Raw genomic sequence first — 26,278 nt, 5'->3', positions numbered from 1 at the left:
AGATTTCAGTGTATCTATTTTTCTTTAAATCTACTTCCCTTCCAAAATCTGGGAATATAATTTACTTTCTTCCAAATATGGAGGGTTTTTTGCATTAACATTTTAATCCTTTTTTTACTTATACCATGACATTTACTGACCAAATTTTGTCCCACATAAATTGCAAAATCTACAATAATCCACAGTCAAATAACTAATCCTGAATATTGCTTACATTTAAATTCCCATTGTGACTGAACTCCTAATGAGATTGAATTTACTGTAAATATCCGTATCTGTTCCAATACATACATATTATGTGACACACTATGACTTGTTATACTGGATAGCACAACCTCATGTAACAAATACACACACATGCGCACACACACACACACACACACAATGAAAACAAATAAATGTAGTTCAAAAAGAATTACTGCAGTTATTGGGCATGGATAATGGAGAGGCTGCACATATCTGCAAACTATAAAAATACCAAGAGCCAAAATGCCAGTGAAACAAGCTCGGGCTGAGGAAAATAAAATAGAATTAATATTGCCTGAACAGAACTCTTTGTCTACACGTTAGAACCTACCTTTCTTAGTCAGTGTAGCTTAAAATAACAATGCTCATCTAGATTCACATTACGTCTTCCCAGTTAGGTGCACTAAAAGTTTTTTTCAGCTCAGACAGTATGTGTTTGTCTGGTCAGAGCAGAACAGAAGGTATGTTTTAGAGCACACCGCCAACCTGGTTTAAATGACTGAATTTAAGGCTGCTATAGAAAACAGGGCAGTAGCTCAATCAGTTTCATCCAGCCAAAACACACCCTCTGAGGCTGACCAGCTTGCAATGGGGTGACCTGCTAAGCACAACGCATGGAAGCCTCAGGAGGAATGTGTTGGATGCAGGGACTGCTCAAGCCATTGAAGATGTCCCCTGCCCAGCTCAGCCCCCCTGCTGTGCCCACTATGAGCATTCCTACAGGAGATCTCACAAAAGGGAAGGTGTTTTATGTATCTCAGGTACTTCAGCACAGTGTCAGACAAGCCTGACCAGCCACCAGCATGTGGGCTCACCTGGAAACCTCTGCCTGCCAGGGACCTCTCCTCTGCCCCAGCCTGGGGCAGCACCACCCTGTTGGGGGGGGGCAGTGATCGGCAGTGAGGAGAAAGGATCCATCTCTAACAACGGCGCCATCCAGACCTGGAAGAGGATGCCCATACCATGCTCTTACTGCGTTTTACATGGCTTAGGAAAGAAGAGGAACGAGTCCTGCTTGCACCAGACAGTGCTAGCAGGGCTTCCCAAAAACGCGTCTAAATTCATGGTTTTAGAAGCGAGCAAAAACAAGTGATAACTGGTTTTCAGCATGCTGGGTTTTTTTAACCTGCATTATCAAATTTAGAATATTCTCCTTAGATTGTATGTCTCAACACCCTGAGAGGCTGATGGTGCTCCTAACTGGAGAACCTCTCTTAAGGAAACAACAAGAGCACACCACAAATTAAAAAATACAAGTTGAAACACAGTTTTAGCACTCAGTATAGAAAAGGACTGAAATGGTATTAATTGGTTTGTATAATTCAGTCACTATAATCAGCACAAAGTCTAAGCACTAGTTATCACTAGAAGCTGAAAATGGAACTGCAGACTGAATTTGTACACACTATGACAAATGATTTTAAATTAATGTGCTCCTACTTGAAGAGGAGGTATTGTAAGAGGGTCCAAGCTGCCAGCATCAAGGTCATAAGCCAGATGGGAATTCTCGTAATGACCAAATCTCTTAATTTATTCATTTAAAGTTCTAAATTATATGACATTACATAAACAAAAAAAATTTTGTTCTCCTCTTCTCCTTTAAAAAATGAATTGAATTGCCAAGTTACATATTCTGTCTCTGAAAATACAATTCATATTCATCCTTTTTGGTTTTCAAACCTATGTCTGGTTAAAAGGATTGATACCATTTAACTATTTATAGTCCAAATGTAAGAAGTAAGACTGCTTGATATTTTTATTTAATTTTCTTATTATGGTAGCATTACTGAAAAATGGCTAGGAAGTAAATTTTAATATCTCTCCTTAAGTCTCCTGCATTTTATTAAATGGTTTAGAGGTGCTTTACAACTACCACTGGTGTGCCTGCTTCCATTCTCAATGAAATGGGGTTTTGTACTTTTGAAGAGTACTAGTGGTGCACCACAAAATAGGTGCGAATTGAATTTATCCAAGTTAGTTTACAATTCCTATACTTTAATTTATTTAGTTTCCTCTGCATTTTTTGGTGGACATCTCCATCCGTAGTAACAGCCACCACAGCGTATAAGACACTCTTCATTAACACATTTTAATTCTAACCAGGACTAAACTAAATTAGCTCTCAAAATTACACTCTTGTTTTCTAGTACAGCCTGCTGACAAACACAAACATGTAACTTATCCTCTGCAAAGCTCGGACAGGCTGTAATCAGTTCTTAACAAAAAATTATTTTCCTATTCACCTGTGTTTTACAACCCTTCTTCTTCTCCTTTGCCCCCCAAATGGCTGCCACAGTGTCAGAGGTCTTTGGTTCATATTTTGCTAAAGTATTTCAGAGATGAAATTTGGGTTGCACACTACACATCTTGTAATCTTCCAGGATAAATCAAACTAGTTGTTTTCATTCACACTATTTCACATAAAATCATGTTATACTCTCAGAAGCGCAACAGGATTTCTCTTTATGTTGGCCTTTCCTGACGACCAAACCTACTTCCACGAGCGAATTCTACCCTGTGCTTCAGACTAAGATCCATGAAAAAATTATTTCCATATTTATGGTTTTCTAAGAGCCTCCTGACATGCTCCAGCAACCTATAAATAGCAACAGTAAGAGGTTTGATTTAATTTATAGAGCAGAATTAGGTATTTTTTTTTAAAGTGAAAAGCTTTCCACAGACATCTGTCTTTCTTCATCTAAAATTCCAAAAGTTACAACAATACTAGCATTTCAATCAAAATTAATGCTTTATCCCTGGTCAAGAAATACAGGACTCATTCCACCATATGAACAAATACTGCAATAGATAACTTGCACACTCTGCACAGAAAAATTAAGAAACAAAATCTTTTTTAAAAAAACAAAACCTTTTTGTCTCTAGCTAAACATTCCTCCGTGATGCTAAACACAAGATCTGCCCACTTGCCTGGCTACTTCTCCAGAATTTTGAGAAAGTAAGTAATGCTTTTTAGGAACTGTACTGTTATTACATCTGTCTCACTTTGTGGGAAATACCATTATCTCATGCTCAAGAAGATTTAGCAAGGGGGAGAGAAAGGGGCTAAGTTCTGTGCATGATATTTAATGGAAATTTTTAAAGAAATAAAATTTTAGAAGGGCTATTACCTACATGCATTTTAAAGCAGGTTAATGTTTTTCACTTTAATTTGTATTAAATGAAAATACTACAGAACAGTATTTCAAACCCAAGAAGCTGAAACTAAATCAAGAAGTATCACCTTTTTTTAAAAAATAAACAAACTACACTTTCAGAATTCAGGCATCATACACACAGATCATTAAGCCTGAGAAAGAATTTCCCTAAATTTAGTAATCCTTCTAGTCACCCCTGATTATGATATATGACTGATTTTTTGAAACAGCTTTGACAATGACAAGCTGGAGTTTGTTATTCCTCCTGCTATCTTTTATAAATATATTGTTTCAAAGCTACATGCACTATCATCATCCAAGGATTCTGGATTCAAACCCAAGCATTTGTGGTTCATGTAAAAAGCAAGAGCCAGGCTCTGATAGGAACTGAACTAAACTCAGCATAAGAAAGCATCATACAAAACTGACAACTATTCTTTAGTACATTTCAGCAGCAACTATAATGCCAATTTTGGTGAATGGTCAGTACCCTTGAATTTCTGAGGTTTATCTCACAACCATAGAACTTGAATTTTCAGTTTAAGACTGTGAAGTTCAGAACAGATCTCCTAGGAAAATGACTTGTGCCAATATCAACTCTTCCCTTGCACCACTCCACAGTGGGTCTGTGGCTGCTCAAGCTGTATATGTGGAAAGGGAGGCGGGGGAAGTGTGGGCTCACAGCTTATTTAGCTACCCAAGCTGAGCAGTTTTAATTTGTTCTAGGAGTTACGAGCAGTAAAACCACTACCACAACTGCAGGATAGAATTATCAAAGCCAGCAGATGTCAGGCACCTTTATCTTTTTAAAGTTGACTTTATTCCTGGTATTTAGTCAAAATGAACAAAAAACAGAGGAGCAAATACAAACCACTTACAGATCTTTCTAGATGCCGATCCTCTCTTAGGTAGTCTAAAAATTCAAAATAATTTAAAAAATTAAAATATTTGAAAATATAGCGTGATACTGGCAAGGACAAAATTGCATAGGTCCCAATTCTGCGAAGAAATAGACATACGCATCATTTTATGCACTTGAGAATTCCCAGTGGGTGTCAGTTGGCTATACTGGGGTGGATGCATCTACAAACAACAGAGATTCCAAAAATAACATAAAATTCTTCTTACTAACATTAATTATACAAAAGCAAGGGGCAAAAAATCCCCTTTAAAATCTATTTTCAAAGCTTTTCAAGGCCTACCAAAGCTGCTAGCTTTACTCACAAGCTGTATTTGTAAGTTGGTGATGTTTCATTCGTTCACAGCAATGTTTTAACCATCCATGATGGTTTTCAAGCTTCTGGAACTTCACTTTATCTGCCCCGCTCAGGACTCAATTCTTTACCTTTTCACTCCTTCACCTGCAATTATCTCATTTGCTCCACTGGAATTTAGAATGGGTGTGAACATGTAGCAAATCCAGCTAATTTTGCAGTCATGCTCCAGGTCATTTTTAATGATTTGTACATTTTAGTTTAAAAAAAAAATAAATAAAGGTAATGCTGTAAAAGTGGGGAGAACTTGAGGATCAGCAGCGAAAGTTAAGTGATGAAGCAAGATGCTACCACTGTTAACAAAGCATGGCTGTTTGAAGATGGGGGATAAAAATTGGTAATGCCCTGGAAAACCAGGAAACTACGTGAGTATTAGGGGAAGGCAATAGTTGAAACAGTTCAAAGGTGTTTAAAAAGAGACAAAATGTTTTTATGTTGATATAGATACACATTATGGATCTGCAAAGACCAGTCTGAGACACGCCTGCATCTTCTAGCTTTAGTCACGTAATTTAGCAGCTGGAATTAGGAATCCTCATTCCTTGTGCAAACAACAACCCCTTGGTGGACAATTCATAGAAGCAACACAGCCACTCCAAAACGGCTTTAAGGACACACTGGAAGATTTCTCCCTCCTCATCTTCCTTACTGCTGGATGCTTGTTCAAATGAGCCATCTGGGAGGATGTTCTGTGAGTGTGAAGGCGCTGAGGCAGAGGATCACATCCCCAGCAGATCCCTCGCCAATGCAATAGTTTCCAGGAGACTAATACACATGAGCTAGATTAAAGTGAGTGCGAGGACTGAGTGAAACCACAAATGGTCTGGTTTAACCCCAGCTGTCGTGGAATTAAAGGAGATGCAAAGGTGCCATCTGTATTTGTTTGGGAAACTTCAAGCAACAACTTTCAAAAAGGAGCAGATATTCTTTACTTCCCCTTGGAAAACAGATCAATTATGATTTTGCTTGCTAGTTTTCCTGGAGGTATACAGCAAAGATTTAACTGTTTTAATCAAACGCTGCATTTATTGAATTCATAATACAAGATCTGTTTTTTGAAAAAGTATCATATCATAACTTTACTATAAATATTGTAAATATAAGTATAAAAGTATTAAATACTACATTATAAAGAAATTTTACAGCCTTACACAGAAGCTTACAAATCTATTTTCTTTTTATATGTAAACAGTTCACTATTTTGGTTTCAAAATGCAAGAGGTGTGTGTTCTTACTGATTTTTAATTCACTAACTTACCTTGCTTATTTTCACTATCTAAATGGTATTTAAACACTTTTTAATTTTTAATAGCAAATAGTAATGCTAGGTAGGAAGAGAAATAGAAAAAGTTCTTTCTGCTCATGTGTCTTACTGTAATGATGCTCTCCTAAAGCATTAGATCAGCTCTACCAAGACGGAATAAGGCTAAATATAATCCTTTAGAATAATATGAATTAAGCTAAAATGAGAATGAACGACTACCACTAGATGGCACGATAGCCTTAAATTACTTTGGTGGGTTGGGTTTGGTCTGGTATTTTTTTTCCCTTTATATAAGAGGAATACATAACATTTGTATTTCAAACATCAGGTCGACACATTTTTCCCATGCTATTCCAAGTATATCTGATGATCACAAATTGGTGAATGAAGCAAATTACTTAACAATTCCTTCAAAATATATATGCACTATGGAAATAATGTTTAGAGGTAAGCTCACCTAAAATAAACTTTAACAAATTTCCTAAAAATAAAAAAAAAATAATGCATTTAAAAGACAGAGCGCTTTACTTATATGTGAAAAGATATAGTCAGTGGTAGAATTTAACTTCAAAAAAAATTACCAAATTAAAACAAGTGAACTGTGAACTATGAAACAACCCGTTTCCTCTAAAGTTCAGCTGGCACTTGATGAGTTAACTATTCAGCAGTGCCTGTCAGGTGAGTTAAGTACAAATCCGATGTTGTTAACTGCCTGACTGCCTTTAAAAAACAGACAGGTTCCTTATACAGATACAAATATGGCAGACTTTTGGGCACCCATGTAATAGAAGAGGTGAAGATAACTGGCGTTTAATTAAACACGTACTTAAATGTTTCTCATAATTGCAGTGCAAAAGTAAGTAATCAGGGTCAGATATTCAGCAGTGCTAGTTGTCACTAACTTGGAGAAACTCGATGAATTCCACTGGATTAGAACCTAGAACTTCTGAGCAACTTGATCTAGTTGAAGATGTCCCTGATTATCGCAGGGAGGTTGGACCATTCCAACCCAAACCATTCTATGATTCTAACTCTGCACTTGGATGTGTTAAAACTGGAAAAGTAACTAAAAGGCAAATGAAATCGTGATAAATCAATATTTTTCATTCTCTTTAAAAACGTAAAATACTTCAACAAACACAAGCTTCAAAACTTCCCTCTGGCCTCTGTTTATTTGCTTACTAAAGCTGTGTCGTCCACAGATATTAAATAAACAGTCTGCAAAAATACAAATGTAATGTATCTCTAATTTTTTAGCTGATTTAAAGATCAGTGAAGAGATGGATGGAAACAGGCCAGCACTTTACTACCTGAAGACCAGCAGTTTGCACCTGAACACAATCCTCATGCTTCACATGAGCACACTGGTATGTATCCAGGCTTCAGAATTTCCAAGACAATATTTCCAAATGTTCATGCATTATTTGCTAAATGCATACTGTACCACGATGTGCAAGTATGAAACATGGGTTTTTTCCTACCTCATTGTCCTCAAGAAGAAGGGAGAGAGGCTAGTACCAAACACTTTGAAGACCTTGCTCTGCCTGTATCTAAGTGGCCTTTCACAATTAACATTTCTGTGCTGCACAGAATCAACCTTGGTGAAAAATGCTGATAGTCCTCAGGCTAGAAACTAGAAATAAGATCGGATGTGAAAATCGGAGAGTCTGAATTCTATGACCTAATCCTCTTTGATCACAAGTGGATGAATTTAACTCGCTGTAAATTAGTTTATTAGAACCTTATGTACAGCTTTGGCTGCTGACATATTCAGTCCTCCAGTTGCCCTAGTATTTCAGTATCAGATATCCAAAAAGAGGGATGAAGATTAGGTCATGTCAATCTCTGTGGATGGCTATGTGAAGAAACTATCAACAGAGTAATTCTGATGCTAAAAAATGGCACAAAAAATTACCCAAATGACTTTATTACTCACACCTTAGCTCCACGTACAGGATGTCTACAAAGGAAAACTGGCAAACTGATGATTTCAAGACTTAGACTGGAGTTAGATGAGCATTTCAGAAATGTATACAGACATCTTAACTTCACGCAATCTAATCCAATTTTACAACTTCTGTTGCCCAAGTAATCCACAGCTTTCAAAAGGATCGTCACTTAACAACATTCTGTTTAAATAGATGGAGAAACATGAAGAAAGAGAATTGAAACTGGGTTACCCAGGAAAAAGTGTGTAACTTCAAGATGAATTGCACATAATTTTTTAGCATCCAGGCTCACACTCTGAGATTCTCAAACACTGTCCCTCTCTGAGGCTCCATATTTAAGAAAGCAACTTACCAGAAGCACTGCCCAACCAGACACTGCCCTCATTGAACTGCACTTGACCTGTTACTTCAGCTTGAGATAAAATCAACTCTAAAACTATTTGAAGTTCAAGAGTCTTGTATGACTCTTTGCTCCTCCTGCAGTCCCACACATTCAGTTTCACTGGTACTGAAGCAAGAGAAGATTCAGTTACTCTATAACCCAAAATAATTTCCAGCGTATCACCTATTCTATGTACTGAAAGATGATGAGGACAAAAAAAAAATGCAGCTATGAAATTTAATTTACATTAAAATACATACACACCAGTAGATGAAATTGAGACACATCCTAACTCCACATAAACCTGTTTTCTTGACTTCTCAAATTTCATTTTTGACACTGTAAACAATTCTCTTTTTTTAAAAAAAATCATTTAGTTGATGAAAAGAGTTGTGCACAACTCTATCACCTTCCTTTCACTGTAGCACTGTGAGGCACTGCATTTTGGACTGTAAAGCACAGTAGTGATCATCATCCAACCTCTGAATTGAAGTACAAAAATACAAGCAAAAAGAGATACAAGAAAAATTCAGCTGCTGGCTTCAGAACTCCACCTCTGTGGATCAGGCATAAAATGCCAGAGACTGCTAAGTAACAGTAGTGGTAGTGGCCTACATATATGTGAAAACCTCATTTTATGAAGAGCAGAGTTTTACCAGATGCTGAGAAACCATACCTCTCCCATATTTATCCAGCTCCATGTGCTAGTGGACTGCATTATTTTCTTTTATAAAAAAATAACTTATTTTCTTGCACAGTCTCCACCTAGGTTGCCACCTTCCCCTGACCTGCCTGATCAGAAGCAATTGCAGCAGCAAGAGCATCCATTTTGGGTACATCCCAGTTAGTGGTTAGTGCTGCACAGCAAAATAGAGCTGCAGTGCAAAACCAAGAGCAAGTACTGATGAGAAATGAAATTACTTTAAATCATCTAGCAATTCTGAGTTAGCCAAGTAGAGCTGGAAGGTAAAGGCTGTAAGTAGCTTTAGCTTTGGCCAATCCAAACATTTCATGAAAGCAACAAAGGGCATCCTTATCATGCAGGATAATCTTCTAGATAAATTTCAGGTTGCAAAAAGTTGAAATGTTACAGTGTTTTTGTAGTGCAAAGTCTTAGTGAGCTAAATGTAGATAAAAGCAGCATTCTCCCATTGTTTCTATAATCTTCTGACTCTTAAAAACCAAAATTGTTCACTCTCATAATCTAGGAGTGAGTTGCAGGTCTAAATTCCAAACTCTCAGTGAAAGAAGACCGCAATTCATAGAAAGGCTGAAGTTTGTCAGTATTTAGATCAAGACAGATGAACATGTTTTCTGTGATTTGTTTATTCTTGTGGTTGGTTGGGACCAGAGGAATCGCAGAAGAGTATACAGAAACTGTCTAGTTGCAGGTGTACTAGAAAGAAAGCACCTATGGAGGAAGCAGGAATTTTTGATCAAGAGTTTCTCTTTCTTGCTTGTCATTTCACCCATTTTTTATGGCAACAGGTGATGGTCCTCAGTTTTCAAGGTTCACATACACGGCTATGTCCGCCAATATATTTTCTTATCCTCAGCTAAATTGACATTGGTAAGATCCAGCTCCACCTGAAGGTATTATGTCCAGATACTAACTGCTTCCTGACAACACTCACTCCAACATCACAACACATTGTCATGGACTGTCTGTACATATTTGCTTTATACACACCTTACAGTTTCAGCACGCTGTATATGTAACTGACTGGATTTTGGTTTAGCTTCCCCCTTGCTGGGACTGCTCCCAACCACATCAATGTAGCCACTATCCAAGTTGCAGGTGGATTTGCTAACTAGCATGTTATTGCTTTACTCATATTCTTAAGCAGACGACTACAGCAAAACCAAATAATCTCTTGAAAAATGTCTGTTCTCTTGACAAGGCCATTCAACTGAGGAAAGTATGTCTCTATCAACTAAAATGGCAGGGGACTAACCTTGAGTATTGCATGTTACAGACAGACACAATGGCACAGATCTAGTGGTTTCAAGATGTGAAGGGTGATGGCTGCAGGAGGCCAGACCAGACTGTGCAGACCAGCTCTTGGAACCTGACTTGCAGAAGACTCATTGGCTGTGCTGCTGAGTTGACGATAGCTCTGATTAACATCAAAAACTGTGTTACACTGAAAATGGATCTTCCTCTGTTTAGTTTCAATCCCAGGCCTTGCAAAAAGCGCAGGCTGTTGGTGGGGCTTCAGGGTAAGACTGAAGTCACATACTGACAGACATGGAAAGTTTACCCATACTTAACTTTCTATTATCTTGTCTTTCTTACATCTTTAAAGATCTAGAGTGGCTGTAAGTCTTTTCATTATTCTAAAAAAAAGCTCTCACACCCTTCACATATATATATATATATATATATATATAAAAAATATACTTCACATACTTGTCATACCTGTGCCCCTTTCCCCTCTTAATTATTCTCAAAGACAATAACGAAAACAACTTTAATTCCTTTGACATTACAACTGGAGTGGGCAGCTAAAATAAGTGAAATATTTATACAATATAAAAATTATTATAAAATTGTGTTTAAAAAAATCTACCCAACCAGCTGTTCGAAACAGTAAAAGCAGAAATAAAACAATTAATTAATCAGTTCGTCCAACTCCTGAAGATTTTGTGACTGACAACAGTAAGATGTTTTCTATTTCACTTGCAAGTATCTTTTCATTCATGTATTAAAAATCATGCCTTAGTTTTTGAGTTGATGAAGGAAACAACATGCTCATGTCAGGTTCAGGGTTTCTTTATGTAGGTACCAATACTGTAGACAGCAGTTTTTCCCTCTGTGACCGTACGAAAAGGAAGACCATACAAATAACATCATCCATATATAGTGTAAATAAGACTGCTGATACCCTGGGATTTTTGTACAATCACCATCTGGATTAAAAAAACCCAACCAAAACAAAAACATTTATTCTTTTTTTCTAGATCAAATATGCTTCTTTTGTCTACATATCTCAGGGAAGAAAGAAAAAGGCACTGGTCTCTACCTGGACTTCAGTACTTGGTTTTTAGAGAACATCCTATCACAATGTTCTCCCTGCATCACAATCCTGGAAATCCAGGTTGTTTCTTTCACATCATGAGATCAAGTATATGAAGTGGAACTCTCTGTTCTTCCTAAAGAACTGTTTTAACGCTAGAGATGCTGCTACTCTTTGCTTCTGCTGCACAGCCACAGTTTGCCAGCGTGGAATAAAACAAGCAAGCTTTGGTGATGAGGAGATGAAAGCTCGCTCACAGGAGCAGCCCGATCTCAGATTACAACTGTTAGGCTGGTCTTGCACTAAAAGCTGCCATTTTTCCATCACAGTATTCTGTACCGTTAATGCCTAAAGTGCTAACTGGGTATTTAGTTTTATTTATGACAAAACTTAGTAGACGTAACACATTGTTTAAATCCTTGGCTTGTTTTCTTAGGCATTAGGGATGAGATCTTAAATGTGCGTGGAGATGCTCAGTGGGATATTTTTAATTGCCTAGGTCCAATTCCCACTGAAATTTGAACATGTCAAAAATCTGGCCTCTGGCTTTACCACAGAGCTAAAGATGACCAAAGACAGTCTTACTTTAAAGTTTCAATTCAATGTATGTATATTACCATAAGAAATTCTTTTAAAATTACACTCAAGCATTTTCAGTCTCCACTCATAAACTGGCATCATTTCTTATGCTTGAAATTTTGAAATGAGTTCTGCTGTACTATTTCAGAAATGAAATGCTTGTCAGAGAGATCCCTTGCTTTCCACCTGTTCACTTTTGTTAAAAAATAAACTCTCAAGTATTGCACCACATAGCGAGACATAGTTTAGAACAGGACCTTTTCTACAGACTTGTAAACAGTATTACGGAGGATTTTCTGTCCTAAAATTCCTTAATCATAATTTTTCTGAATACCTGAAAAAACCCCGGTGGTACAGGACCTACTGGCATGCCATCTCCTGGGGGAATGTTTCCTAGCACTGGGCTGGGAGCTGCTGCAGCACTCTGAAAAGAACAAAGGGAGAATAAACCTTTGTCATTGTATGGTAGGCATTAAACCCAAGAAAACCCCAAGCAAAAAAAAAAACCCAAAACCTGTCCAAAATTCAGAAAGTAATTCTCTGGATATGCCATAATGTAATTGTTTCATCTGAAGGTAAATCAAAATTGTATTGTGTTTAGTCTTCGTTTACACAAGTATAGCGATTTGTTAAAATAGCAAATGTATGTTGAGGGGAAGGATGCTAGAGGTTGCACAGATACACAAATACGCATCAATTACATAAATCTTGACTAGATTTTTAAAAATATTGCATCTGAGTGTCTCTCTATACATACAAATATGCATGTAACTTGCACAGTTTTTCTTGTATTATGTGTATGAACATCCTCACACATGTACAAGGATACACAGATAGCACAAAGAACATAATTTTTGCATTCTATCAGCAATTTCTAAGCACTTTAAAGATAATTTTAGCAGACTGTAATATTCTTTCAGAACTACATCAAGCTTCAAAACAGGGTTCTGTTATAAACAGTACAAGAAGGAATGCTCATGATTCTGCTGGTAATGCTTATGATTTTACCAACACCCAAAATAACCACCATGACAAATTAGAAGAATTCAGGTTACGTTTTTGGAAGGGAAAACAAAAAAGGGATTTCTAAGAAACGAAACAGAGGATGAAATTAGTTACCTTTGCAAATCCTTCAGTTGGAATAAGCAAGTAAAGAATATTGCTTCTGGTAATTTACAAGCAGGAGAACATCACAAAAAAGGAAGCCAAACTGTTATTGTCATCATGTATTGGAACCTCAACCACTTTTAATTTCTAACAGTCTTCCTTCCTGCAATACGTTTCTGTAGGGCATAAGGCTGAATCACCTATAAAGGCTTACGAGCTTCTGTGAAAGTACTCATGAACACACAACGCATTGAGAGCCACTTGCAGCTTACTAACAACTTGACAATATCTGCCCTACAGAATATGAATGGCTTATGTATATTAACTTATCACTCCATTGTACACTCACACTTGAAGTCCAAAAGATGCAGATCTGGAAACTGGAAATTTCCAGGTGTTTGGCACACTATCTAGGAAATTAAAGAATAATGCTGGAAAGATTTGAAAACTGGCACAAAGAAGGGCTGACCTTTTTAAACCAGGCAGAAAGGAAATATCCAGTTAACTACCACAGATTTTTCAATGGCTTAAGCTGTGCTTTAGAATCAAATTTCTGAACAATTAGCAGTAGCATATTTAGCATCTAAGCTGTTACGTTCTTTCCAAACAAAAGTCTGGAACATACCATTAAAATATAAAGACCACAGAATGTGCTGGCTTCAGAACTGAGTGCAAGACTTTGATTCACCAGAAAACCCTGTAATAAAGGGTCTTATTTATGCAAGGATCTGGTCTGCAGGATGAGTGTTAAAACACTATATAATTGCAATTGACAGAAAAGGCCAGTCAGGAGAGCTGGATGTAGCAAACACTTTGGAATTGTAATACCTTCTGGTGAGAGGCTACCACAAGTCACCAAAACAGCCTATAAAACAGTAGCAAAGAAAAACAGTTCTCCGCTAGCCACTGCCATTCTTCGGGCACTGCTTGAAGTTCATGAGACTGGAGTATGATGCAGCTTAGACATACGCAAAACCATGCGACTCCCTGGAAAGTCTCAGGTACTTCTCTCAGGTCTGTCGCAGACTCGACCTCCCAGAGAGAGAAAGCAAGCAGTATGAACACATAGAAGTAACTTCTGAAGAAGAAAAATATTTTGTTACCCTTGTTTTCTTTCGCACAGCTTCTGTGAATGTGCACTAACTACTTTCAGATTACCTACATTTCCAAAGCAAAACAGAAGATAAAAGTTTTCAGCTTTTTTTTTTAATCAAAAAACACCCCACCCAAAAAACCCCCCACAAACCCACAACAAAATACCTGTTTAAACTACGCACTGGGTAACAATGTCAAGTAACTTAATTAACAGGTGCAGACGCAGTTTGAGTGAAGTATGCTGGGTCTTACTTCTATATGTACAGGTTTTCTAGGTGAAGAATGACAACAGTAGCATCACTGATAGAGAAAATCAATAATGTTAAAAGCCTGAGCATCTTAAAATGTCCAAAACAGCCTGCACTGCAGTCTCTGACTAAGAAGGAGTAGCCCATTAAAGGGGCACTAACAATGATGAACCTTATTACAGTATCATCCCTCCTTGCATACTAATTCCTGTTTGCCCCAATGCTACCTTAGTTGCGCCCATCTTTACTGGCCATGGAATAATATGCAGGGTAATATGTTCAGTATAGCTGACATCATAAATAAAGCATTTGAACAGACTATAATAAATCACTAGGCAAACACATCTCAACAGTATGAAGTCAGATAGGCAAAACACTGTTAAGTTGCAACATCTCAGAAAAAGGGCTATGCAGCACCTCCTCTGATACACAACCACTTTCCAGAAGCCTCCCATCCGAGGTTCTCTCACTCCTGCTCACATTATTTAAACTAAACTATACCAGGCATTAATGCATGCCAGAGCACCTTAATGCACTCAATGGGTCTTATATGTTCTCTGCAACGGTGGCCTCTGCCAGAGGTCCCAGGTTATGAAAGGATGCTTGTAAGAGAAGGAGGGAACAAACTTCTCAGCATGCAGGGCTCCTACAGGCATATAGGGATCTGCCCCTGCTGAGTTCATGCCATTTCCCACACTTTGAAAATCACTTTAAAAAATGGTAAAATACACTTAACAGTTTAAAAAAAAAAAAAAAAAAAAGACAAAAACAGAAGGAAATAATGATTATTCCAGAACAGGGGAAGAAAAGATTAAAACAGTATGTTAGGAGCTACATTAGCCACTAAACCACCTAACAAGGCTTTATAAGGAAAATACCTAACATTTTCATAATTGTCTCAATAGTGTTTTTTTTTAAAAAAAAACTTTTTTTTTCCTATTTTTGAATGTGACTTAGCACTGATAACAGAGGAACCCAGGTTCACTCCTCAGTGAACCTCACGAGATCAGTATGCAACTCTCCAGGAGTGGTAAAATGTGCACAGGGCAACTCTTTGTCTGCTGAGCTACAGACATAGTGATGAGTGACCACAAGTCTACCCCCTGCACGTAAGGCAACACATTACTTTCAGAAGTGTTGCCAATTCCTGTAACGCGGATATAGCTTCAAAGTAACCGTGTTTTAGTAGGAGTGGGTTTTGTACAATTTTGTTGAAGAACATACATGGAGAGGAGCTGGATGAAGCCAACAGGTAAGACTGGAGAGCTTCTGCAGCCTCCTCAGAAAGCCTTCTGCTTGAGGACTCAAGTCCCATTCTGGAAAGCTGCCCTGAGGCTGGCCAAAAGATATGAGCAGTGCTACTGGATGGATACCAGAGGAATCATTTGTGATGATGAAGGGGAAAGAAAAGCAAGGTCTTGTGGAGGTGATTACACAACAACCGATCCAGACTGATTTACTCAATCTCGGTTCTCGTGGTTTCTAGAGAAAAAGGTCTCAACTAGAAGGGAATTAGCTCTTTGCTTCAGGCTAGTTACTCAAAATTAAATCCATATCCTGATGTTGGCCATATTTTGATTGTGGACCATGATGTTTCAGGGGGGTATTCAATGTGTTGATTTTAACTGGACTAATTAATTGAGACTTGATTACACCATCAGTTTACAGACACTTGTGTAAAACCATCTGTCCTGTGTGTTTCTGAGTGGGAAGGAGGACAGAACAATGCAAAGTTTGAGTGGCCATAACAGATCAGTTTTACCGACATTTGAAGTACTGCTTAATAATTGTAAGAATACTGTAGTTGTGGGCATTCTGCAATTAGGTGTTACAGCAACTTCAATTTCTGTCTTTCATCATGTAATGTACTGGGTTTTTTTTCTGTTTTCATGTTTGCCTGTTTGGGATTTTCTTCCCTGACGGGCAATGAAGTCCCAAAACCAGAAATAAAGCATTTTCAGTGTTCTAGCTTGCACCATCCAATGAACTTTTTAAGAACTTATACCAGGTGGATCAATAAACAAACCTGCAACTGCTGCATAGAAATATTCTTATTTATTCTACCCTGATGAATTATTCAGTTCCTTTTTCACAGTCCCACAGTGAACCATGGCTTCATTTTTGCATGCATTACAAGTCGTTCATCATTTATACTTCCATTAGTTTGACTTCTTAAATATTTGCAATTTGCTTTCCTGCTTTTCATAAAAAGATGAACTAGAAAATTTTAAATGATCTGATTTTTTTGTACAGTAGTATCTTACCTCCTTAAAAGTGGAAAACTATATTTGCTTTTATAGCTAAAACATTGAATTTATGGTATCTCTTTGCAATTATTAATTAAAATGGTGTATCTGAATGAAACTTATTGTGGTCACTCTTTGCTCAACCCAAGCTACTCTCAACAATGTAAAAATAGGTGACTATATTAAAAATAGCCATGGTTTAGGTTCATTTTTACAATAAAGAAATTACAAAGTAAATTAAAAAAAAAATAGATCACTTATTCCTTTAGTACAGTATCTGCAATACAAAAATCCAGAGAGAAGTCTGCAACACACAGGTAATTTTTTGAGGCTATCACAAAAAGTGGTTTATGAAGCAAGCTCACAGAACAATTCCATTTGCAATTAAAGAATTTTACAAAGAAAGGACTCTATTTTATCTATAAAAATCCTCATCTGGCTCATTCACTAATCTGGGCATTTAATTTCAGGTATTTTGCTTACAGTGAGACATCCTTATTTTTCTCCAAAGTAAGAAGTTTATCATGTTATTAAATTTTTCCCAAAAACTGAGATTTCTAATTTTTTACAAGTCTACTTGATGACGAGTGACTAAATCTACTCAACGATGGATGAGAGAAGTTGGACCTCACATATAGGACAGATCTATGGCCACTCTTGGCCACTCAATCCCTCATCATCCAAGCCTCCTCCATAAACCTCCTCTACACCAGCCATGATCTGCTGAGTTAGCTGGACAGTCCTAGTTCCTGTTGAATTACCAGAGGTGGTGGGTACTCACTTCTTCAGCTTCATCAAGTATCAGCCAATCCCTCTTGCTACTGGCTTATTCGGAGGTAGTGTCCTCGTGTTCTGTCTTCTGTGGCAAAGCACGAGCACGTTACTGGTGTGTAGTGCTGAGAAGACCACACAAGCAAAAGTCCCTGCTGGACTCTCCCAGGCAGAGAAAAGATAGTGCCTCTAGATGTCACTGAAACTACCGGCACCATTGTCCATGATGCAGGCAAGTTTAATTCCCTATCTTAGGATTTAATGATGATAAAACCAGCATCGAAGAGGAAGAGGGAGCAACAGTTTGTTGAGAGCACAGCAATAGTGTCAGGATGAAGAAGCAGCTGCATTAATAACTCTGGTTTGGAAGGAGGTGAGAAGCTAGATCTAGTAAGTCACAGATACTTGCCAGTGCTGTCAAGTGTGCTAGCCTGAGTCTCTTGAAAATAAAATTATTTCTACAGGGAGAGTCTGAAACAGTTAAAAGTCGATTTTCCCTTTTAAAGATGTTTCCTCTTGCTGTTTGCACAGTAGATGCAACCGTGCTTTCCCATCCTCCACAACACCTCCCGTCATATAGCACAGGCAAGTGAGGTGTGCCTGAGAACGCTTTACCGTCACCCCAAGTCGTGACTTGTCTATATACTGCTGGAAGCAACAGCCTGTTGGTGCTTCCATGGGTAATTTCCAGCCTGACAGAGCCTCTGAAAGATGGCCTTACCCTCTAATACCTGGGTAAAACAGGGTGCTCACTGGAGGGGCACGGCAACGCCTAACTAGAAGGTTCACACATTTTTTCTGCACAGCTTAAAGCATGGGGAGTGTCATGCACCGTGAACACAGCAGTAAAGGCAGCCTAGAGGGAACACATGGAATTGAATTAGCAGCATCAGTACGATAATTGAAAAATTTTCACACCGGTAAAATTTTGAAGCACAAATGTGTCTGAGAGCATTCTGGAAAAACAAATGTCCAGCCTACCTTCATGAGTCCTACAAGCTGAACAGTCTGAGCAGAAACATCCTGTTGCAGAACTGGCTGCAAATTATTGCAAGCAGATGTTGTATGCACTGTCCTTCTGAGTTCAAGGACAAGGAAAAAAAAAACAACAAAAATACCCAAGAACCTTTGTGTTTATGCTGCATCTCAGAAGTCCAAAGCCTAAACAGCACTTGCTGAAAAGTACTCTATGGTGTAGGACTCCTTTTGCTGAAACTCTAATTACTTTAGAGATACAACTGAAAGCTTTGCTTTTGATTATTCCAAAATTTCGTATCTGATTTTGAGTGAGAACCACAAAAAACTGCTAATGTATTCTGAACTACTGTAACGATGCCAGACACGCTTTTGTTTTCTTCCCTCCTTCTGAATCCTGCTTCAGAAAGAAGTTAGGTCATGGGAATTTTGGCAAGATCTTCATAAATAATAACTTTTAAATCAGTTTCTCTGAAATACAGGTTTTTCATCAAGAGTGATTATTTTCATAAGAAATCTACTACAGAGCAATTCTGAGAACTAACTGCATTATATATGCATTACCACTTTACATTTAATCTAAACCTTAATGTGATTAAGATGTATTCACTCCTCAAGTTCAAGTACTGAAATATAGATATAACTGGCTGTTAATGTCATGTTAACAATCATTCTGATCCTGTAATAAACAAACCAATTATTATTTTATTTTAAAATCACTGAGCTTTCTAACCTAAATGAATTTAGGTGCCTTTTTAAAACCATGGTATAAGTATTAATATAATGTCTTCATATATTCATACACACAAACAAAATAGTAAGCAGACAAAAATATTCTGACATGGAGGATATTAATACAACCACCTGAATCAAAACAACAGCAGAGATGTTCAGCATCTCAGGTTAGTTTGTGTATGTTCATGTGACATTAATGCACAGGTAATTTAAACAAACTGAATAGCGAATGTGTAAGGATGGATGTGAAGGACAATGCAGGGAAACTACAACCAAGTTGTACAACTTGGTACCAAGTTTGAAACACTGATGACAGCAGCATACTGTTGGCAGGAAAAGCAGAAAAAGTTTAATTTTCAGTAGATATCTCCTTGAAAACCATGCTGAAAACTCACACTGATGCTAGTCATAAATAAAAGACTCTGCTAGTCACTTGATAGCTCTGAGATGAATGTACAAGTAAGTTCAAATGAAAGTCAAACATCTTTCCAAATCAGTATTGCTTAATTCATCACATCCAGTGATGCCAACTAAGAGAACTGTAAATAAACAGGACAGATGACATTGGGGCCACTGTGTTTAGCTGTGACCAGCCCCTGATGCACCAAAAGTGCAACACTAAGAGAAAAATAATCCAAAAGCCAACTGTCTATTTTTGTCACTTTCTCATGCCCTTCTTTTTCCAGCAATTTTGTTAAGTTAAGCACAGCATTCTGGTGGCTTTCCCATAAAGGCACGGGCATATATAATGTACCAAAAAAGCTAACTACTTATTACTGACTTACTATCTTAAAGAATACCTTCTAATGCACAGTATTTCATGCCTTCTCCAGCATATTGCAAACAAACAAGAAACTAACTGAACAGACACAGACATGCAAAACTGTGTATTATGTTTTATCACACTTTATTGACTATTTTTTATACAACTATGATGTCTTCTTTAGGATAATACTTAAAAAATTATTGTTTCACTTTTTTTTCCTGAGAACGAAGGATAAATACTTAGTACTACTTTTTCAACTTCATTAATCTAGGAAATGTTGGGAATTTAAATTTAGTTTGGTTTTGTTGGGGTTTGTTGTTGTTGTTTTTTTCTGCTGGAAAGACAAATAATGGATGATTACTATTTCAAATCACATTTACAACATGCTTAATTTCTGGTCATTGACAGCTTTGAAGTGCCAGACATATTGTAGCCAATATTGTAATAAGATCAACAAATTTCCATTTGTAAACACTTCAGCTTGCAACTTATCAAGTACTTCTAAGCCATTAGCTAGTCACTATAATAGTGCTTCATAGTATTTTACCACAGGAAGAAATATTAAGAGGAACCACATTGATTAACCACTAGAAACCTTCTCATTTTCTCCAAGATAGATCATAAAACTACTCACCACTCTGAACAAAAGTATAAATAACATTCAAAACATTAAATAAGCTGTGATTCCTTTTACAGAGCCTTTGAATGCTCAGCCATACACAGAAGAACCAAAACCCTTACAATACTGAGCGACTGGATTTTCTTAAAACAAACTTAAGATCTTGCCCCAAAAGGTAGACTCATCACATTGACAGAGCAAGCCATTTGAAAGATCTGGATCATAAGGCCTAATTAATTCTTAGTGTAGTTCCATTGATATATATTTTTCTGAAACATTTAACTTCTGTTTTGTAATAGGAATGCATTTATGGGACAGTAGCAGTCTGAGAAGTGTAATTGAAGAAGGTCATAATGCTAACTTCTCAGTTTTCATCAAACTGCAGCTCCTTACAGTTTGATCTGGACTCTGGCATTGTATTTTCGCTCACTCCATCTTATACATTATTATGAGTCATAAAAAATATAAAATGTCATATAATAATTCTATTAATAGAAAAGTTGTGTATCTGTTATCAGAAGAAAAAAAAATCATCTTTAATCTCTTTTTCGGGAACAATATTAGTTTGCTCAGTTTACGTCAGCAGGTGCGTTCACTCAGTGAAGAGCAGACCTATAGAGGACAGTACACGCTGGGACTCCAGCCATTCGTCTTTCCCCAGGAAATAACCCCACCCCCAAAACAACCTCACTGTAAGCAAAGCTTCCCCATATATGAAGTAGGATTACAGTTTGTTTTACTGTATCCCAGTGCCCAAGCTAGGGTTTTCATTCTACTTAGCTGAGATACTGCAATTCTACTACAGAACCGAAAACAAGGTATTAGGTTAGAAGTATACTGTTAAAGGTAATAGAAATTATTTTTAAGGAAAGGTTTCCTATCAATGGATAAAAGGATTTCAAACTCTTGTCAAAAGACAGCATTTCAGTCCTGTCTCTTAGCTGCTACTTCTTCGATTATTTAGAACACAATTTCCAGGCAAAGATTTCTCTAAAGCATGGTTATAAAGAAAAGTTATCTTAAAATGAACATTCATTATTCACTGGAAGTTACTAAAATCACTACTATGCATAGGTATCGACAGAAATTTCACTTCCAAAAAAAAGGTGCAAAAATAATTTGTGTTTTAAATGTGGAAATAAAGTGTCAAATTTCTGTCCGTTCTTTTTCAAAACTAAACACAACTATACTTAAAAGCTGAATACTTGGCTCTTCCTATTTCTTTATGAAGATACAAAAAATAATATTTCAAATAATGTTTTCACACAATTTTCTAGAAAAGGAAAGGCATTAACTTCAGCTTAATTCCAAGCCCTGTGTTATTTAGTAATGTGTACATATGTACAAAATCGAAACGCCAAAGGCTAGCCAGCTGAGTTATGTTACACTTTTGATAAAAAGCAACAGTATTATCAGATTAATCAGTAATAACCATACTGCTGACAAGTTAAAGGCACTTGAGGACACAAAACACTGGTGTGGCAGCTTGGAGCTGAGTTGCAGTGATATTTCAACGAAATGACTTCTTTCTTTCCAGAAGTGACACTTACACCCCGCCTCTAGATTCCCAGGAGATCAAGACTGCTTCAGTCCACTAGCTTAACAATCACAAAATACTCAATAAAATATTTTTTCCCAAGCTGCAGCTCCAGATAACATCTTTGTTGAATACCTGACATCGCAGACCGTATGTTTAACCCACTGTCTTCCTCGTCACAAGGAATTTGAATGAAGATGTGTGAAGATATTTCTCCTAAAAGGAGTTAGCAGGAAACTGATTAGAGGAAATTGTTTCACTTACATGACTGTGACACCTTACGTGTTTCCTATCTTAACAGATCAAAGCTTTGCTTTTACATTTAAAATAGCTGAAATACAAAATTGCATCTATTGTCTTTTCTCAGTATTTTCTCAACAGCTGTTGGGGTCATGATAATAGGACTGCAAAAAAAGAGAAATACCAATGCAGATTTTTAATATACACAGTCAAAATATGGATAGCTCCTGGAATCATTATTCCAAATAATTTCAAATTGTGACCAATCATATGGCATCCTCTCCAATCAGGTCAAAGATAGGTATCTAAAGCTAATTTTTAGAAATACAGTACTTAGTCCACCTATGAGCTTGAGTAATACTCAGACGATCACTGTGCTTAAGCCATGACATACTGCACAAAGTGGGCTGATCACTGCTAGCCTTTTCTTCCTGCTCTAAGCATGCTCCATTTCGTTCTGTTGATGCTCTACAGAAAATTCACAGTTTGTACAATTGTGCTAGCTAGGCTAGTATGACAAGACTATCTTATACCCTAACTCTCTAGTAATTAAGCTGGTTGGCACATGCCTTTTAATCATTTAATTATTAATTGTTAAACCCATTTTGTTTTCCAAAGATTTTAACATTGCCATAGTACTCCAGGTCTCATGCCACTGCACTCCACACAACAGTCAAGTGCTCTCCCATTTTAAGAATACAGTGATTAACAATGGTAAGATTAATGTTTCTCTGCCTCTCTCTCTCTCTCCCAGGTTATGAAACACAAATGAACAAATATGCTGTGAGTTAAAAGACTGAATTTTGATTATGAAAGGCAAAGTAGACTGTTTTGGGGGTTATCCTTATATCACCTGGGAGTGATTCAGCAATCTCTGCAATATGCACACACCTTCAGAAGGAGGGGAAAAAAAAAAAAAAAAAAAAAAAAAGGAAGGAAAACTGAGTAATTCCCTCTCTATCCAAAATGGATTTTTTGTCTGTATATGTAGCTGTCTGGAAGAGAAAGCATACGCACAAACACCTAAATTTTATTTCAGAAGGAGCTAACTGCAGAATTTACCTCGTGATGAAACTGCTCCTCTGCTCAAGAAATACTGTATTTGCATGTTCTTTTCTGAACCTCCATGTCATGACATTCCTCTTTAATAACGATTACCAAAATACTAACTACAGATATATCTCTGTCTTTTGAAGGCTATGCTATACTCTGTCTTAAAACATGAAAATATGTGACTTCACAATATTGTAATTTTGACAGCACATTTTCACAGACAAAACACACTGAAGTAGCCATTTGGATTTTTTGAACATTAGCTCCACTGTGATAGAGTTAGTGGTACATAACACAATACATACTTTTCTTTAGAGTCTCTAGCCTGAATCTCATGACTTTAAAATCAGTGCTACTGCTTGTATAGACAGGTGCTGAAAAATAAATTCTCAATTTCCTAACTTGTACATGTTCATTTTAGGGCACTGAGAGACTGCTATTAAAAAACAAAAACAAGCCACACAATATTATCAGTCTTTTAAAGAGACTTCTCTGTTCTTCTTTAGAGTGAAGCTGTTCCCTATATGTCCTGAAGTTAATCTCATAAGCAGAAACATCACCACAAGGCCAACATTTTCAGGAAAATAACAAGCATATGAAAATTTGAGATATATGCTGGAATATCTCAATTTCGAAATAACACTGAATAAAGTCTTTAGGAATACTGCCCTACCATGCAAGACTAACTAGCCCAGTGAGGCTTATCTCCTCAGGCTCCCTTTACAGCCACCACAAAGAGAAAGGTGCTCAGAGATGTCTTCTGGAGAAGTGTATCTTTTCCCATCATCTACAACGGATGTCCAGGCACAACAGCCTTACGAAGACTGAGGTTCACCACTGTGAAAACCCTCTACGTATTCAAGCGTTTTTAGCTTAACTAAAACGTTGCACGCAATGTATGGTGCACAGCATTTATAACAAAATATGGTCCACTAGAGAGACTTTTCAGACTTGCCTGTAACTTCAAGAACAGCTAGAATGTTTAACATTTGAGTCTGAGAAAAACACTGCCATTTTGAAGAAAAATACGATACAGTTAAAACTCATGGAAAGCTATCCTATAAAGCATCTAATTTTTCTCACATCTGAATATCTATCTTTGGATAAATGTAACTTGTTAGCACCTCTAAGTGCTAAAATAGAATTATGTACTGTGCTTATGAAGTCTTAACATTTTCATGCTGGTGACTATTTGCTATAAAGCAGTTATCTTGGGTAATTTACCACTAACAGGAGCCTGACCTGCTAGCCCATGGGGTACTAGAATTCAAGAAACAGGCATCCATCCACACTCAAGGGACAGCAGATGCAGAGGGCTCAGTCCTCCAAGGACCAGCCTGCATAAGGCTTTTTAGATATTCTTCTAAATGCTTCAGTATCCGAAATACTCTGCCTATATCATAAACACTTTCTAGCTGGAATGGTGGTCTGATCCACATATCTGAGATTTTAATTTCCATTTAGGATATGGGAAAAAAATACAACCCAACCCAACCCAATCCAACCCAAACACCAAGAAAACCTCAAATAAACCCTAATAAATATCATTTGAAACCCAGCAGTTCTTCTGCCACCCCACTAAGGCTGCCAGGCAGAACAGCAGTGTCCCTACAGTTAAACACAAGTGGGTTACTGAAGACAAAAAAATCCTAACCCCTGCCCTTTCTTTGGAAATTACGTATGGTGCCTCACACAAGAAAACAAAATATTGAGTGCCCTGCACACACCCCACAGCTTGCTGAGGACTTGAGCCAGGAAAAGTCCCACCTTCAGCCACGAGTAAGCTCACCAGGTCCTCAAGTCACAGGTAAAACTCAAATGGTTGTCTGAGGTTGCTTCTCCTCAGAGAACCAATTATTTTACACCCCGTGGTGTGAAAATCCATAGGGGTGACAATAAGAACTTGAGTCTTTTAGGGTTAACTAGCTCCTACAGTTCTTAAACACACCATTAAAATCTTAATCTTGTGCTTATTTTATTAATGTTTTCAAGCAGTGCCCACACAGACACTGACGTGACCCCTCCTCCATGCTGTCAGCAAGCCCTGGACATGAGGAGTAGAGTCAAGGCACCTCCTTCCCTGGAGGGACACTGATTCACGTACGCCGTCCACTACCTCACAGGGCTGGTCCCGACCTTCTGCGGACCGCCGGGTCACCCACACGGGAAATGCCAAAATCGATATTGCACTTCTAAACAGATACGTCATACAGGGAACAAGAGACAAAATTCAGCTGATTTAAGACTGACTGCCAAAACTTTGGCTTCACCATGTAATTCTTCATTGCACCTGATGAAAAAAAAAAAAGAAAATCAGCTAAAACCAGGAATTACAAGCAGCTGGAAACAGTCAGGCACCTGTCATAAAAAATAGTACTATCCAACCCTGCCTGTAATAAACATTTATACATCCATAGATTGCAAACAGATACAGATTGGCTTTAAATGTGAATTATGGGCATAGGCATGTTTGCTGAAGATGTATACAGTATGGAGAAGGAACCTTTATAAAGTAAAGCAGCTATAAAAAAATCTTATTTATATAACTAAGTCAGGTCACATAACACCAATCCAAAACAAAAGCAAGCATGTTTTTCCAAGCTCCCTAACAAAGTGTATGAGTGCAAACCTAACTATCACAGTCACCTTCACTTCAGGACAATGTGCAAGCTGAGCTAAAAGGCTAGAGATAAATGTTAGTACTTATTGATTGCAATAATCCATATTTCACTATGCATAAAAAACTGGCTCCCCCCTCTCCGTGATCCAAGAATTCTGTGATTCTCAGCTAATATAGAGAAGCTTGCAGGAAGGAAACCACAGGTAGATAGAAAGTTTAGCTTTGTTCCTTGAAGAAAATGATCTAAAGTGGAGGAAGTTGCCAGACACTCATGTGCCACCTTAACACGTTCCAGTCCATAATGCTGTTAGAAGTTAGTTTAAGCTCAGGTTAAACCACAACAGTCTGAGAACTATGTAATGTACAGGCTGGTAACAAGAGAAAATAAGAACTAAAAAAC

General features: G+C 37.5%; 1 protein-coding gene across 21 annotated transcripts in view; it reads right to left on the bottom strand.

The window, feature by feature from the left end:
* SSBP2 (single stranded DNA binding protein 2) overlaps positions 1-26,278 on the bottom strand; it is a 179,930-nt gene that overhangs the window by 41,130 nt on the left and 112,522 nt on the right. For 16 of the 21 annotated variants that reach the window (XM_086479011.1, XM_086479023.1, XM_086479014.1 and 13 more), the window contains one exon: positions 12,201-12,290. The exons of the other annotated variants lie outside the window; for them this stretch is intronic. In XM_086479011.1, coding sequence (XP_086335137.1) covers positions 12,201-12,290 — 90 coding nt within the window. The remainder of the gene's footprint in view (positions 1-12,200; positions 12,291-26,278) is intronic. 21 annotated transcript variants of the gene reach the window in all.

Source organism: Leptosomus discolor, chromosome Z (genome assembly GCF_034619465.1).
Source record: "Leptosomus discolor isolate bLepDis1 chromosome Z, bLepDis1.hap2, whole genome shotgun sequence".
Classification (NCBI taxonomy): domain Eukaryota; kingdom Metazoa; phylum Chordata; class Aves; order Leptosomiformes; family Leptosomidae; genus Leptosomus; species Leptosomus discolor.
This window is presented reverse-complemented; position numbering and strand designations above follow the sequence as displayed.